The sequence below is a fragment of the Polypterus senegalus genome, chromosome 3 (assembly GCF_016835505.1).
Source record: "Polypterus senegalus isolate Bchr_013 chromosome 3, ASM1683550v1, whole genome shotgun sequence".
Lineage (NCBI taxonomy): Eukaryota > Metazoa > Chordata > Cladistia > Polypteriformes > Polypteridae > Polypterus > Polypterus senegalus.
Window position 1 is genome coordinate 220,989,031 of NC_053156.1, and position 16,957 is coordinate 221,005,987.

Sequence of the window (16,957 nt, forward strand, 5' to 3'; positions counted from 1 at the left end):
AAACAAGGAACAGTGGCGAACCTTCCCAGGAGTGGCCGGCCGACCAAAATTACCCCAAGAGCGCAGAGACGACTCATCCGAGAGGTCACAAAAGACCCCAAGACAATTTCTAAAGAACTGCAGGCCTCACTAGCCTCAATTAAGGTCAGTGTTAACGACTCCACCATAAGAAAGAGACTGGGCAAAAACGGCCTACATGGCAGATTTCCAAGACGCAAACCACTGTTAAGCAAAAAGAACATTAGGGCTCGTCTCAATTTTGCTAAGGAACATCTCAATGATTGCCAAGACTTTTGGGAAAATACCTTGTGGACTGATGAGACAAAAGTTGAACTTTTTGGAAGGCAAATGTCCCGTTACATCTGGCGTAAAAGGAACACAGCATTTCAGAAAAAGAACATCATACCAACAGTAAAATATGGTGGTGGTAGTGTGATGGTCTGGGGTTGTTTTGCTGCTTCAGGACCAGGAAGGCTTGCTGTTATAGATGGAACCATGAATTCTACTGTCTACCAAAAAATCCCGAAGGAGAATGTCCGGCCATCTGTTCGTCAACTCAAGCTGAAGCGATCTTGGGGCTGCAACAGGACAATGACCCAAAACACACCAGCAAATCCACCTCTGAATGGCTGAAGAAAAACAAAATGAAGACTTTGGAGTGGCCTAGTCAAAGTCCTGACCTGAATCTAATTGAGATGCTATGGCATGACCTTAAAAAGGCGGTTCATGCTAGAAAACCCTCAAATGAAGCTGAATTACAACAATTCTGCCAAGATGAGTGGGCCAAAATTCCTCCAGAGCACTGTAAAAACTCATTGCAAGTTATCGCAAACGCTTGATTGCAGTTATTGCTGCTAAGGGTGGCCCAACCAGTTATTAGGTTCAGGGGGTAATTACTTTTCACACAGCCATGTAGGTTTGGATTTTTTTCTCCTAAATAATAAAACCATCATTTAAAAACTGCATTTTGTGTTTACTTGTGTTATATTTGACTAACGGTTAAATGTGTTTGATGATCAGAAACATTTTGTGTGACAAACATGCAAAAGAATAAGAAATCAGGAAGGGGCAAATAGTTTTCACACCACTGTATATATATGTATATATATATATATATATATATATATATATATAATATGTGTGTGTGTGTGTGTGTGTGTGTGTGTGTGTGTGTTGTATGTATGTATGTATGTATGTATGTATGTATATATATAGGTGTTGTATTCCTTTAAATGCACTAGAAAAAAACATCAATACAGTACAATTCTCCACAGAATGCATGTCAGTGAAATTTCAATTTCATAAATGTCAAAATGTTTTCCTTACTTCCTAAGTCTAGAATATCTTTTTCTAGTAATCCACTATCAAAGTGACAGGAGGTTGGACAAAGTAGAATCCTTACCTAACCGTCTTTAAGAATTTGATTTACAAACAGCAATTCAGTCACAGGAATAAGTACACTGTGAGTACAAAGAATTTCAAATGGATGTTGGCATTGCATTAATATCTAGCAGGAACAGAGCTTGGATTTATATTAAAAATAAATAAATAAATAAAAGCATTACATGGTAAACTTTAAAAGATTACAATAATTCAGACAAAAAACCAATGTGGTACAGAGGAATGTAGCATGACCTAAAACAGTGAACGAGAGATGTACAACCATATACCAGTCATATAAATCAATTTTTAAATAAGTGCTTCGTACAAGCTTATCTTAAAATCAAATCGTCCATCTATCCATTTTCAAAATGAACTATGCTACTCGGGGTCAAAGGAAGCAGAAATGTATCCAAGAAATTTAAGGTACAGAGCAGAAGCCAACCTTTTGACAGGGTGGTAGCCCATTACATGGGTAAATTCAAGCATAAAGGGTCACTTTAAACACCTTGATTTAGTGCAACATGCAAATCTGAAGAAGTGCACCCAGAATAAAATCTATGGAGGCATAAGAACGATGTGAAAATTTCAAATACAATGTCACTATGAACAGTAGGTATATAAACCCACTGCCTTTAAGCTGTGAGGTCAAAGTGCTGTATGTTAAACCTAAAATAAATAAATAAAAGGTTTGGATTAGAATCTGAAATCCTAATTTGGGGCCTTCCTAAGAATGTAATGATTTTGTTCATGAGACATAAGTACATAATAAACAAGAATAGTTGTGCAAAAATTTGCAATATTAAAATGTGTGCTTCATTTTAAATGTTAAAAGTCTAAACGTTTTTGATTGTAACAAGAAATGTTATTTTTCACCTTGTGATAGAGGTTCATAGAGGAAAATAATAAACACCTTACTGTACTTCAAACAGTACAAAAACACAGTTCTCTCCTATCCTACTAATCTGGAGGATTAATGTAAATCAAACATAATTTGTTCCTCATATATAAGCAATTCTTGGTGAGGTGTGTCCTCCTTTCCAATTGACATTTTGCCACAAAACAATAAACGTTGGGGGAAGGAAGCACCTCCATCTTTTATAGCACATTAATAGCCTAGCAACATGTGAAAAACATGCAAAAATAATGTGTATATTCAGTTGAAACACTATTCTACCATCAACACGTTATGGCAAAGGAGGTGGCACACAAATTTTCTCATGGAGACTACTAAGAGAACTCTTTTCAAAAGGCACAATACACCCACCTATTTTTGCATTTTTAGACTGCGTTCAGCTGACACTTTAACCCATTCCTACTGCATTTTACTTTTAATAACAGGTGACATGAATAGGATCACAGCCAACAAGATGGCTATGTACAGAGGAGACTGTATTCTTTCTTTCTTTTTTTTTTTTAAATTGGACATAACTTATTTTAGCTAGAAGACAAGGGACACTAGCTATATTAATACTTGAACTGAAATGGGGTAGTGCAAATTAGCTAGATACACCTTTTCCTTTGAATGTGCATTACATCATCACTATGGCTATCTGACAATCATTTAGTATAATTCTAACCCAAAGATTTAACCGATTAAGCTTCTTGCCTAAAATATTTAATTCCAAAAATGGGAATACTTCTAACATAGATTTTTGTGGTTTGTGCAACTTCTTGAGTAGATGGGTTGTCTGGAAATAGTATAGCTGCAGAAAATAATGAAACAGAGAAAAAAATATACAGTATATTTAAAAACAAAAACCAGTTAAGTAAAGGTCAATGCTTCCTGCTCATACTGTTATAAAGTGAATTTAAATTAAAAAAATGAAGAAAAAAAAATGGGGGCACAGCACAAACAGAATGAGGGATGGCAGAAAAAGGCAGCACTTTTGGTCTTGTGTTCTAATCTCACTCCTGGTTATCGTCTGTGTGGAGTTGGCACATTCTACCCAAATTAATTAATCAGACTAGAGAATGATATTTTGAAAGTTAAGATATAAAAGAATGTAGAATTACATTGTACTTGAACAACTAAATGAATGACTGTCATCTATAGAAGGATTTTTTTTTTGGAGGTTTGGTTATATAGTACCTGACAACTTAGGCAACCAGCGCTAAGCAATAACTGGCACACTTTTGAGTTTGACAAAAATGACTGTATATGTTAATTTTACTTATCTTTGTATTTTAGATTAACAACTAATACACACTTTCATTTAGCTTACTAGCTATTGGTAATTCTCATATGTACTGTAACTGAAGATAATAGAAATAAATGTTGAAAATGCAGCAGTGCGACAGATATATATTTTTTTTTAAGTATTAATTTTTTTCTCATTTAAGGGCACCTTATCCATTTTTACTTCAAACTGAGGATCCTGGAAAGCCACATGGCAGCAGTGAAGAAACAATAGAAAAAAATAATTCCTGGGCCAAAGTACCAGTTCATCTGCAACTAGGTATCTTTTAATTCAAAACTTACAAACTGTTCTTTCTGCTACCAAATCTACAAGAATACTACCCTTTAATTAAAATTAAAAAAAAAACAGATGTTTATCTAGTGCAGATATGAGTTTGTGTGTTACTTGTTTCCACTAACAGTATATACACATACACACACACACATTAAAGAAGCCGACTTTTAATGTACATTGCTTCTTTTATTACAAAATACTAATACAGAAGAAAAATGTGTTTTTTCCTTGTACTAGATGCAGCTGTGTCCCGTTTATCATATTATCTTGCCAGTTTCAAACAATGTTAAGGAAACAGGCTATTTTAGGAACCTGCTGGGTTTTTTGAACAACTAATGTCTATTTCTGAGCCAGCTTTCCTCATTTGTGGATCACAAAATGCTGTAACCTATTTCAACATCATTAGGTGCCAAGACAGGAATGAACGCCAAATGGTGACACCAGTCCATTCCTGGGCACCGTTATACAAACTCTAACCATCTTGCATCAATTTAAGTCAAAACGTAATTTAAAACAAACATTTCTGGGACACAGGAGGAAGCCGCAATAACAAAACAAAATCCACATGGACATGAGAAAACATGCAAACTCCACAAAAGAGTGAACATATTAAGAAATGTACCTTTGTCAATGAACAACAGGGCAGTGTGCTATATGCCACAACAACTGACTACACTTTAACAACTGACACAATCCTGTCTAATGATGGAGTCTGTCCTTGAGTTGTGTTTTTTTTTTTAACATTCAAAGCCCCCACACACACACAAACACACTGCTTCATCAAGGTTTAAAAAAAATAAAACAAAACTCACTTTAATTAATAAGATATATAACCACAATGAAAGCAAATATAAACTCCCCTGTTTAGATCTTTTCAAATAAAATTATAGATGCTTAAGAGTTCAGAAAACCTGGGACTTAACATAGTTATGGAATAGCTTCTGTGTAAGGTTGATTTAAATTAAAAAAAAAAAAAAAAAGTATAATTTTACCATTGATAATCTATAGGGTGGTCCAGATCTAATTATGCAATTTTCATTATGCTATAACTGAAGTTTAATACATAGAAAATCACCCAAAAAATTCCAGACCATCGAGAAGTGTGCAAACTGACGACATGAAGAATCATATTTGCACCGAACTGGAACCGTCCCCACATAAATCAAAGTCATCCAGACGTTCTGGATCTGCATAATTAGATCTGGACCACCCTGTATTTGATTTTATGATGAAAACTAAATTGCTTCTACCAGTTTTGGTTTTGTCTATAATAGCTTAGAACTCAAAACTGGCACAGTACAAATATGCCCTGCAGTGGGCAGGCACCCTGGTTCCCGTCATGTGCAGAATAAGCACTTGCTCTACATAATCCTTGAACCATTCGATGTTCAGATGAGAAAACAGAAGTCATAAAGAATTAAACGCTGAACATCAAAACCATTCATTCACTACAACAAAGCATCCATGATAACTGCGGTCTTCCTTTCATTGTTTTGAATCAAGAATAACAGAAAAACATTATTCTATTGTAACACCACTACAAGGGAATTTACAAATACAGAACTACCTTTATTTTTTTCCTGCAGATTTTATTATTTTCTTAGGAAATTAAAAATTAAATGGTAGATCCATATTTTAAGGTTCAGCATTTTATCCACCAGACACACTGCATAGTACTGTACATTTTAATATTTTCTTGTTGAATCTATATTAAATGACAATTTGCAGAAAAGAAGACTGGTTATTCCATCTTCATTTTTTTGTTTATTTTATAGCACAGACTACATAGATACATGGCTACAACTTATTTTCTGTGCTGCAAACCTTGATGCGTCTTTTAGCCAATTACTTCGTGAGCTATATTTGATGAGCAGGTCATAATTCTACATGCACGAAAATAGTTTTCCCTAAAGGTTATCCACGTTCAATTCCAGCCTTTAGATAGCATTATTACTTTCAGAAGGTATAGATACTAAATTTCCAGGACGATGACATGAAACAACAAAGCTCCAATTACAATTCTAAAGAATAAAACACCAAAAAACAAGTCTAACTAGAGATATTAAAGTTTATCCTTAGAAAGTCATGTCTAAAAATCAGAGCCAGAGTCCTTAGGCTGAAAGAGATCTAAGCATTGTTCATGGCTTTATTACAAAGTCAAACAGCATGAAACTTTGTTGTGAATTGCTAGAGACCAGCCCTGGGTTTTACACATAGCACAATTACATCTGAACTTCTTTATGTACAATTTTCTAATTGGCGTGAACATCTGAATACATGACATTAGACCTCTTTTCTGCACGATGGCTTACATATAATATGTCCTCCTCTGCCTTTCTAAATTCTTAACACACTTAGTGAACTACTTAAAGAGAAAGTCTTTTATTATGGGATTTGCAGGAATGTAAACCAGAAATCTCATGAATCCCTTGGAAATAATACAGGTTAGTCTTGCTCAGAGTCAATTTATTTTAAAATAATTAACTAAAAAATGTGATCATATAAGAAAATGCAGAGGAGACCCTGGTCTCGTATGTATTTCAAGTTAATTTCTGGTGACCCCATCACCCTTGCAGTTTTGTTTTATCCAGTTTCATAATGCGAGGCATTTTAACTCTACTTGATCCTATAGTTTAATTGTCCTAATTGTAAATGCAGAAAAACAGTAATAGTGTGATATTTTTAGTGGTGTGTTATTAGAAAATTATAAATATTTGGATTTTTATTATAGCTTAAAATGTGTAACTGACTTTCTTTGTTTTCCTATTACTTCACCTTTTTATAAGGACTTCGTTCACTTAATTATATACTAATAATGACAATTAAAGACATGCTGAGTAGGCACCATGGTGAACAAAACTGAACACTACAAGGGCGTTCATCAGCACCACACTAATAAGCATGTTCATAAGCAAACAACAGATAAGTAACCAGAACATCTAGAAAAGTAGAATGAAAATCATAATGGTGATGAAAATCTGCAACCCAAAATAAATAGATAAGACATATAAATAAAAATAAAATTACCCTTGTTTATATTCATACACCTGACACATTCCAATTAAAATCTCAGGAAAATCCACTTTTGTAAGTTCTTCATGGATACCAATATAGGAAACTGGGAAACAGCAGCAATGGCGTTTTAATTATGATACAGGTCTAATTAAAAGACTTGCTTTGTTAGGATAAAAACCTGCTAAAAGGTATGGTGGCTGCAAGTTTTTATTATTACCTGTTATTCTACTTAAGTTTGAATTTAAAAATCATACATTTCTAAACAAACAAAAACAATAATTAGTGCATTTATTACCAAAAAAACATATTTCATATTTGTTTTAGTTAGAAATGAGCAAGGCTGCCACTTCTCATTTTTGCTACCCTGCTTCTTTTACTGAAGTAGTGTTCAGTTTCATTGGCTACAAAATATTGACAACATTGGCAAAATTTGTAATATATATGAGTGTAACCAATCAGAGTTACTTTCACTGGTATCTCACATCTTCTTTGAATATCTAACTGAACAATATAAACTTCACTAATTAACAGATATTTGGGATGGCATTACAAAAACAAAAGTCCCTGAGAATCTAAAGATACTTTTTGTCTGCAACAAGTCTGCTTCAATTTCCACAAATTACTTTAATTTTTTCTTCTCAAATTAGCTGAGCATTCAAATATATCCACACAACTGAACCTTTCACAAAGCACTTAACTGACATATGTCATTCAAATCTTCATCATTTAATTCTTCATTAACTAACTGAATCCTACATTCTGTAAAAACAAGTGATCAAATTGTTTGCATTTTAGTATAATTTAGAACTCAAATTGAACAGCAGATAAACTCCATCACTACTGCTTGTGGTTTCACCAAATTAAAGTGGGCATATTTTCCAAGAATTCCTTGTAAATTGATACAGAAACTGTCACCTGATAAAAGGTGTTTATGCGACAAAATAGGATTTTTCTTCATTTTTTCTCTGCAATATTAATTCACCAGAAAGGCATTTTCTTGAAGAGAAAAGCAAGGTTTACAGGGCCTGCTCCATCAATCAATGAGCAATGAACATTTAGTTTTATAGTAAATATAAAAATTTAAAAAAAAAAGCATTTTAGGCCATTACAAAAAAAATAAATAAAAAAAAAAACAATACAACTCTACTCAGTAATCACAACCATTATTAATACTGTATTATTTTTCCTTACAGTTATGACCCAAAATATGAAAAGAAACATTCAACAAAATGTGTGCACTATTCCCTTTTCTTCTTAAATTATCTTACCTTCTAAGCAAGAGAAAAAAAATGTAGCACCTCTCCAGTTGGTAGTAAATATTACCTGTCAGAAATTAAAACTGTCATATCCTCTTTACACATTATGCATCTTCCTTCCAATATAAATATGAAACAGGTGAAGGAAGGAAAAACAGCAATCTTCAGCTGCTCAACTGTTAATTCATCCCATCTCTGCAGCACAAACCCAAAGTGTTTCCAGCTTGTTCAAAAGCCCAACCACTCTGTGAACTTTGTATTTTGGGTTTCATTGCTTTGAAGCCAAAATATTTTTGGGCAGTGGGGGTGGTGATGGGGGCAGGATATCCTCTTGACTTATGTTTCAGATGCTGAAAACAAGCAATCATCATTGGACTTCATGGCCTCCTGAGTTTTACTCTATAAAAATTATACTAAATCAAAGCAAAATATAGAACCTTACTTAAAAATGAGATGGTATTATGAAATCACTTAAAATGTACCTTCTGTTTGAAAAGGGAAGTAAAAAAATATATATAAAAAATACAAACAAAAAAATAGCCAAGTGCATGCATTCTCCATAATTGAAAACAGGATGCAAAGGGATCAAAAAACTGCTGAAAAGGAAGACTGCCTCTCTCTCTTTAGAGATGAATATTTTTTAACATATTCTGAATGTAATCATTTTTCAGCACCTTCTGAAGAGAAATTCCATCAATAAAAGGCTGAAATCCTATCCTGCAAGACAGGAAATCCTCTTCTGTGGAAATTTTTTTTTTAATTCATAAAACTGTATCATTCAATTAATTGTTCCTTACAAATGGAAGCCAGAAGCAATGAGAAAGAAGCAGATACATGACCTCCTCGTGAAAAAGACAAAATTAAAAAAAATAAAAAATAAAAAAGTGGTTGCCCTCAAGGCTTTATTCTCACAGGTGGCTTTGCTTTCAGTGCCATACACAGAATGGCATTACAACCTGCAAGACTTTGTCTTGTTTTTTCTTTAAACAAAATAATGACTGAATAAACAAACAAGGTCATAAAAGGACCATATCTTGTGCTGGCAAATCAATATGGATCATGGCTCTTCAAATATGTGGACAGCACCAGCAGGTTATTCTTGATGATAAAAAATAAATTAAATTAAAAGTAACAACAACAAAAAAAGAACACAAATTCCTTATGAAGTTTCTCAGCGTCTTGCACAGTAATTAAAACAGAACATTTCCACCTATAGAAGTGCAGTGGACGTAAGAATTGGCGACTTCCCTGAAGTGGAATAGGGATTGGTAGAAACAGTAAAATAAAAACAAACTGCACCTCTTCACATAGTTGCAGCATAACACAGGGCACCAACATCTCAAAGATGATCTCTGCCTTTATCTCAACTCTTTCTCCCCCTCTCTCTTATTCTTTCTTTTCATGAAGTGTGCAAGGTTTTTTTCTTCTAAGTGGGTTCTTTTTTGTGTGTGTGCGCATCAACGATCCCTTCAGCAACCAAACAAAATCGGCAAGGTCTTCAACTCACTTCCAGGCAGAAACAGATTCTCTTTTTCCTCAAAAGAAACACAATTTATTGAGACTGAAACAAAATCAATTTAGGTGCTTGTGCACAGGCTTTTTTTCTTGTAAGTGTTAAACAGCTATTTTCTCAGCTGTCTGTGAGACGTGGGGGCGGTTTCCTGAATCAAGCTCTCTTTTTTTCCCCCAGAAATCAGGAGTACAAAGCATAAATCAAAAGATGTCAAATTTTCCATTTAAAACATGTGGACTGGCATGACAATAGCAGTTACACAACCTTTAAAGTTGTCATTTCAATGAAAATGCACCAATACTAAACAAAATGCTTTCCAAATTTTATCCAACTCCGCCTCAAAACGGCACACATGTATGCACTTTTCTTTTTCTTAACTTGAAACAAATGTTGCAAAATGTCCAACGGATGATGCTGCTTTTCTTCCAAAGTCCTCTGTGTAACTTGCTTGAAGCTGAAGAATGCATTACACGAACACAAAAAATGTTTTTTTTTTTCTTTGTACAATTTTTTTGTTTACATTACAGTTAGTTCTGAAAAAGGCATAGAGACAAAAATAAGTGACTGCAGTTTAGCAATAAAGCATATAAAAAGTCTAATGCTTTGGCACCAACAACACACATTTCTACGACCTGCAACAATACAGAAATATGTTTAAAAACCCATGTTTCTTGTATCTCTGAAACTATAAGCTTACTGTATCAGTTAACATGTTATATGAATTAAGTAAAAATATTGGCCATTTTTCAATATCTTTAAAATATCCTTAAATTTTACATTACCCAACTTACACATTTTGACTTATGGTTTATGCCGTAAGATATAACATTCCTAACTGTAGAATGCTTCACATTAGCTAGAAAACCAGGTTAAAGCTTTATTTCTATAAATGATGTTACAGTAAAGCATACAGAAATATATAAATTTTAAATTTAGAGCTTTGTTGTTTCAATTAGCCAAAGGAAACATTTTAAAGGTTCCATAAAATTATCAATAATGGCATTTTTATTCAATCTAAGAACTAGAAGAAATAAAACTTAAGGCTTATCTACCTGTAACCATTCAAATAGTAACAGCAGTGCCTTAAGTTAAAATTATTACTGAACTTTCAATGTACAGAACAGTGCTCAGAGAGTCAAAATATTCCTAATTTTACTTTTACATTATGCTATCCAGCCCAACCTTTATCTGTATTTCTGTTGTACAGTACATTACCATGCACTATAAAAAGGGTCCATACATTTTCAGTTAAGTAAAATGTACTTGCTGTACTTGCTAAACATACTTACTGCTTTTACATAACAAATATTAGCACAATTTTGTATTTTGCACTCAATGTTGCACAACTCAACTGCAATAGCCTTAAGAACAAAAACAGTTCCTAAAGAGTGGCTTATAAATTAAGTGTATTTTAGTAACAAACCTAGATTTTAAATGAAAAGAGGCTGTAATTTGAATTTTAAATAAAACATAAAGCCTATCTATATTAAATTCAACTATGTTTCTGAATTTCACTTGGAATAGGGTCCTAATGCAGATGACATACATGAAAGATTAGTAAAGAAAAAAATCCACATTTTCTGGTGATTTACAAATACATGAAAATGTAACACATATAGCACAATTAGGCAAGTCCCTAGACCTACAATGTACCGAGTGCAAGTCACAGTCCCCTCATTAACCCTATCCTCTGCAAAAACTAGAGTGACAAAAGCTGTATGGAGCAGACAAAAAAAAAATACTTTGCCTTTTTTGGAAACTTGCATTTAGATGTTCCATTACTATTTATATTGCATTTAAAACTAATTTAAATCAACTGTAAAATGGAAAATGTGTGAAAAGGTTAATAAAAATGGGGAAAGGCAAAGAATACAAAAGGCTGCCACTCATCAAATTCTTCCAAAAGAAAATGTTTGTGTTAGTCATATTCTTTAGGCTTTATCATTCTCTACAGCATGTGGAACAATAACTATCTGTATCATGCAGCAACAACCATGTTTTTTTCTGCATGTACCATCCCCAAGAAAACTGAAAGAAATTTGTTTCTGTAAAGCATACAGTGATCATAAAAGCAAGAATTACTCTTACTGAGCATATTAAAAAGGCTGCAGGGAACATTTTTTTTCTTCACTTTCACAATTTGATATGCATCTTTTGCTCTTGTAAAATACCAGATTTACTGACTTATGAGTTGTTTTTTCTTTTCGTCTTACTGTAATGCATATTAAATGGTAAAATACAGACTAATATATCAAATTAAATAAAGGATGCAATTCTGTTACTTTAATCAAAACATAACATTCTTTCTTCAAAAACCAGTATGCCCTCAAAACACAAAAGCATTTGATTTATGAATCTACACAGTAGTGTATTGTTGGTGCCTAGCAAACATTTAATGAGAGAACTATACAGGCTGTCAGTATTCACAGTATTAAATGAAAGGCTACTGAGGTCAATTCCACTCACTATGAGGCAGTGGTGTAAATGTGCTCTCTGGCAGTATGTTGTGCATAAAACCTCAAGGTGCTGCAAATAAAATATAGAGGATTACCAATTTTAACAAAAATGACAAACTGCAGCAAATACTAAAAATATCAAAAATTACATTTACTTAATATTCAGAAGGAGACTCTTGCACATTGACCAAGCCTGCCTGATAGTACTGAAAATAAACTCAGCAAGAAAAGAAAGGTTGAGGATGAAATATTAAAAATTATAATAATAAAACTCAAATAGGTCTTAGCAGGACCCACAGCTTTGTTACCCAATGTCAAAATATGACAAAAAACACTAAGACAAAGCCAATATTTAAGATTAAATATTCTGTATGAAAGCAGACTAACAGCCATGTATATTTTCTCATTTTTCTGCCAAAGAAAAATATTCACCTTTTTATGGGAAACAAAGAGTGTCCTACATATGTACTATACCCAGTTCTCTGAATCCTACTCTGCCTAGATAGCTGGACATATTTTTGTCCTAATTACATAAACTTCATGTTTTCCACATTTGCTATAATATTCCTTATGTGTCCTATAGAATGCATTTAAATAGAAATAGGTCAAGGTTGCTTGTTTAGTGAAGTATCGGGACTCAAGAATAATGCAATCAATTATAAAACATTCAGTCTTGCAGTTTTTCTAAACTTTTTAAATGGAACACTGTCACTGATGAATACCTTAAAGGGCATTATGGGATACTGAATATATGAGTGTGTTAAACTGAGGTATTTCCTTTTAAACATATTCAGCCAGAATTATTTAGTTTTTGTCATAATATACATCTTCCTCTAAAGAATGTTTCACAGTACTTCAGGGCTTGTCATATCTTTTTAGGTTAAAAAAAAAAAGTCTATGCGTTACTTATCTCCAAGATGGACTTAATTGTTTTTAGTCAAGTCTGACCATTTCTGAATTCCTTAAACTGCAAATTAATTTCCACTTGTAAACAAAAGGTTTTTAGGATCACCGCAGCTCTTGTAATGCTAACCCTAAACCAGCTTGGAATACTACAGCAGGAGTAAGCCAGAAAGCAGCATACAGTCTATACAGAAAATGGACAAGACAGCATTTATAAATTGCAGAAGGCCATTCATTATACAAAGATCAAGGCATTTAAAAGCTCTTTTTAAATTTGGAGCAACCAAACATCCCGGCAGTTCAACTGGGAAAGTTCAACTGTAAACTGGATAAACAACACCCAATTACAGTGTCAAATAGCAAATGCATTATCAAACTGTTAACTTCTAACTGAAAAGTAGAAGAAAATGTCACTCCACATTTTATGGATGCCTACTCTTTTCCTTAATATTTTACTATTCAACAAAATAACTGGCCTATCTGCAATGGAGTGCAAATTAAAAACACATAAGCAATTCTCAGACTGTATTACTTTCCATTGGCTTATTTCAACTGCTCAGCTATCGCCATCTGCAAAGAACGCATTTCCTAGCAAACGGCATGATGCCAAAACAAAAACAAAAAATAAATGTAAAGAACTGAAAAAATACTTTGACTTTGGAAACATTGTGACTATTGGACTAGTATTTAAATGTGTAATTTTTCACCTAAACTGATGATTTGCTTTTCAGCAAAATGTAGAAAGAGATGAAAGCCCAGAAGATACATACTGCCATATCCCATAATGCAAGAAAAGGTGCATGCAGTGTTGCCGTTACACACAATTATAAACAACTTTTCCCCCCTCCCTTCCTCTTTAGGATGCTCCACGCACTATTATCATGACCAAGTAGTCCTCTTCAGTTTTCGTGAGAGCTTTGGCAGAGGAATCCAAGAACTGCTGAGAGAAATCACAAGGAGGGAAAGCATGGAGAACTCCAGCGTTGTCCTTGTCTTTGCTGCCACCAATCGGCAGGCTGATAACACCTGCTGCCTGCTTTTGCTTTAGATATGACACCAGGTTCCTGAGTGGCCTCTGAGTGGATGCTGCCTGATCCGAAACAGACGAACTCCCTTCTGATTTTCCAGGAACTGCAAGGAGGACACAGTAGCCAGTGGGTCCAGCCACTTTGATGCGTCGGTTCACCTCATCAAGCTTGGGCTGGTCTAGGCGTAGACGCTGAGTGATTTTAAGCTGGGCAACCTTGCCTCCAGCGGAGCTGTCAACAAGAAGACTCGTAGCGACATTCAGGTCTCCTTCCAAAAGATGCATGTTTGACGGAAAGTTGCTATTTTTTAACAGTAGCATTCCCTGCCAGGCCAGACAAAGTTTCTGGTTGCTGTCTGGTTTCTGCTGTGCAGCAGGTTTTGAAGAACTGGCCTCAAATTTCTCTTCTTTTTTAGCCGGACTCTTAGAAGTATCACTGAATTTGCGTTTGCGTTCCCGCTCACTAGTGCCCCCTGTGTTAGTCTCAGTCAGGTTGGCATTTTTTAACCGGTCACCTGCCCTCTTCTCACTCTGGCTCCTCTCAGCACTGGCATGTCTATCACGAGCTGGGGAGGTTCTCTCACTACGCAGGGGACGCTCAGAGTCGCTGTAACGACCCCCATCCCTGCTACTGCTTCCGCCTGGACTTCGCTCAAGTGATGGACAATGCCGTCGCCTTTCAGGGGAACGATCCAGGTGTCGGCTCTCTTCCAACAATCTGCGTTTTCGGGTTTGGTCACGGTTTTGTAGTTCTCTTTCTCGCTCCAATGACCAGCTTTCTCTTGGCCTGCGTTCTCGGTCAAGATGATCAAGTTGTTCATAACCTGCTCTCACTCTGTCCCTAGCTGAGGGGGCTACCCAATCAGCAGCTGGATACAGTTCTCGTTCTCTGAAGTGCAGCGCAGGAGGAGTTCTTTCCCTGCCCCGCAGAGGTTCTTGAGCAACACGGTGCACAAAGCTTTCTGCTACTACATCATAGTGGGGCAGAGGCAAAGGCTGCAAGTACTGCTGCTGGTATCTATGTTCTGTGTCAGCAAAATCCACTCGTAATCTGCGGTCTGGGCCCCCAAGTGGGAAACCCCTCATGTGAGTGCAGGCAGCCTGAGCAGCATCCAGACTTTCATATTGAATGTATGCCCAAGAGTCACCTTTTCTGTAGTCAATAGTCCGAATGGTGCCAAAGCGATCAAACTCTCTTGCAAGTGCTGCCAAGGGAACCCAAGGTCCTAATCCCCCTACCCACAGGCGTGTGGTGGGTGTGGCCTTTCCATAGCCAATCTTAATAATGTTTCTGCACAAAACTTTGCCAGACATGGCTAGCTTGGCCCGGTGGGCCATGTCCAAATTTTCATACTTGAGAAAGCCATAGGTGCTAGTTTGCCCCCTGATGGGTCGCTTAATGTCTGGTCGCTTAATGTCTATTTCAGTAATCACACCAAACCTGTCAAAAGCTCTTCGGATGTCGGACTCAGTGATGGTGATGTCCAAGTTGCCCAAAAATAACGTCCTGTTTGCTCTTTGGTCGTCTTCGGGGGAAATGATTTCCTCTTCACGCAAAGCTGCTCTTTCCGCTAGACTGTATGGCGGACGTGCCCGGGCCTCATAAAATGCATATTCCCTTTCTCTGTCCAAATCTCGAGGCAACGGGGGTGGCGGCGGTGGCGGGAGACGCCCAAGTGCGAGTTGCTGCAATCTGTAATCTCTGTACCCCAAAGCTGTAGGAGACAAGGGCCGCTGGACGTGGGGGTGCCTGGCATGCGCCGACACTGCCGCATAGCTGTCTTTATCGATGGGCGAGCGGCTCCGCCTGCGATTAAGATACACGGCCTCGATCTTAAGCGGCCGATCATAAAGCACGAGCCGGCCACGGGCGTGCTTAGCAGCGCGTGCATCTTCGGGCCGCCTGAAGTTCACAAACGCCACTCTCTCGTCACTTATGCGACTGATTTTTACACTCACGTCGCCAAATTTCTTGAATTCGTGAAACAATCCGTCCTCGATCTCTTCGTCGCTGAGTTGGGAGCCCAATTCGCTTATTTTTAGTGTTTTGTACTCACTCTCGGTGCTGGAGAGGGGCGGCGGAGGAGGCCGCTGCTGCTGTGGAGGATCCCCAGCGCGTGAGTTGCTGCGGGTGGCCGAAGTCTCTGCATTCAGGCTATTCAGATGGTTCTTACTGCTCCCCGAGCTTGCAGCCGTAGCGCTGGTGTAACTGTGGTTGGTGCTACTCGCCCTGCTGGAGGAGTGCACGTCGAAGTCGCGGCTTTCCGTACGCTTTTCGCTCAGAAGACTACGTCTGCTGGAGCTGCTTTCACTTTTTCCGGAGCTGTTGCCGTTGTTGCTACTGCTGCTGGCTCCACCGCTGCCACCGCCAGAGGTGGAAAGGGCTCCTATTTTCTTGTTGTTCGGATGGCTTCCTCCTCTGTCTCGGATATCTTCCAAGGCCCTGGAGCGTTTTTTCACCGGCGATCGTTCTTTGCCTTTCATTTTCATTAATTATATACTTTTTGCGTAACTAACTATACCGCGTCACAAAATCCAGTGTCGCTGAAACTTTTATCTGACTATCTATCAAGTTGTTACGTAAAAAATAATAAACATCAAATGTATATTCACCTCGCTGTCACTCGAGCACCGAAAAGGCAATCGCCATTTTCAAACAACAAATACAATTACCCGCCCCCTTCGTTTCTTACTGGTCACAGGGAAAACAGAGGAACTGTTTCATAGGCGGTTCAATATTGTCAATCACTTTCACGCTTGGTAGAGAAGACAAAACGTAACTGAGCGCCATTACGGCTCTATTTAGGAGTCGGCATTCACCGGGAGAGGTTTACATTGAGCCAGAATGGCTACAGTATTCTATCTTGTTCGATGTATAATGTGGCAAATCAGTGTTAAACGTTAGTTGCGACTCGCGGCACCGATTACGGACT

At 36.7% G+C, this 16,957-nt stretch overlaps 1 protein-coding gene across 1 annotated transcript; it reads right to left on the reverse strand.

The window, feature by feature from the left end:
- Nucleotides 1–9,649: 9,649 nt before the first annotated feature.
- Nucleotides 9,650–16,699, reverse strand: rbm15 (RNA binding motif protein 15). Its single transcript, XM_039748536.1, has one exon. It carries the CDS (start codon nt 16,512–16,514, stop codon nt 13,854–13,856), a length of 2,661 nt encoding a protein of 886 aa, XP_039604470.1. The 5' UTR covers nt 16,515–16,699; the 3' UTR covers nt 9,650–13,853.
- Nucleotides 16,700–16,957: the final 258 nt, after the last annotated feature.

What these genes read in the sequence shown, in the direction of transcription:
- rbm15 (XM_039748536.1), bottom strand. Translation starts at nt 16,514, where the DNA reads ATGAAAATGAAAGGCAAAGAACGATCGCCGGTGAAAAAACGCTCCAGG.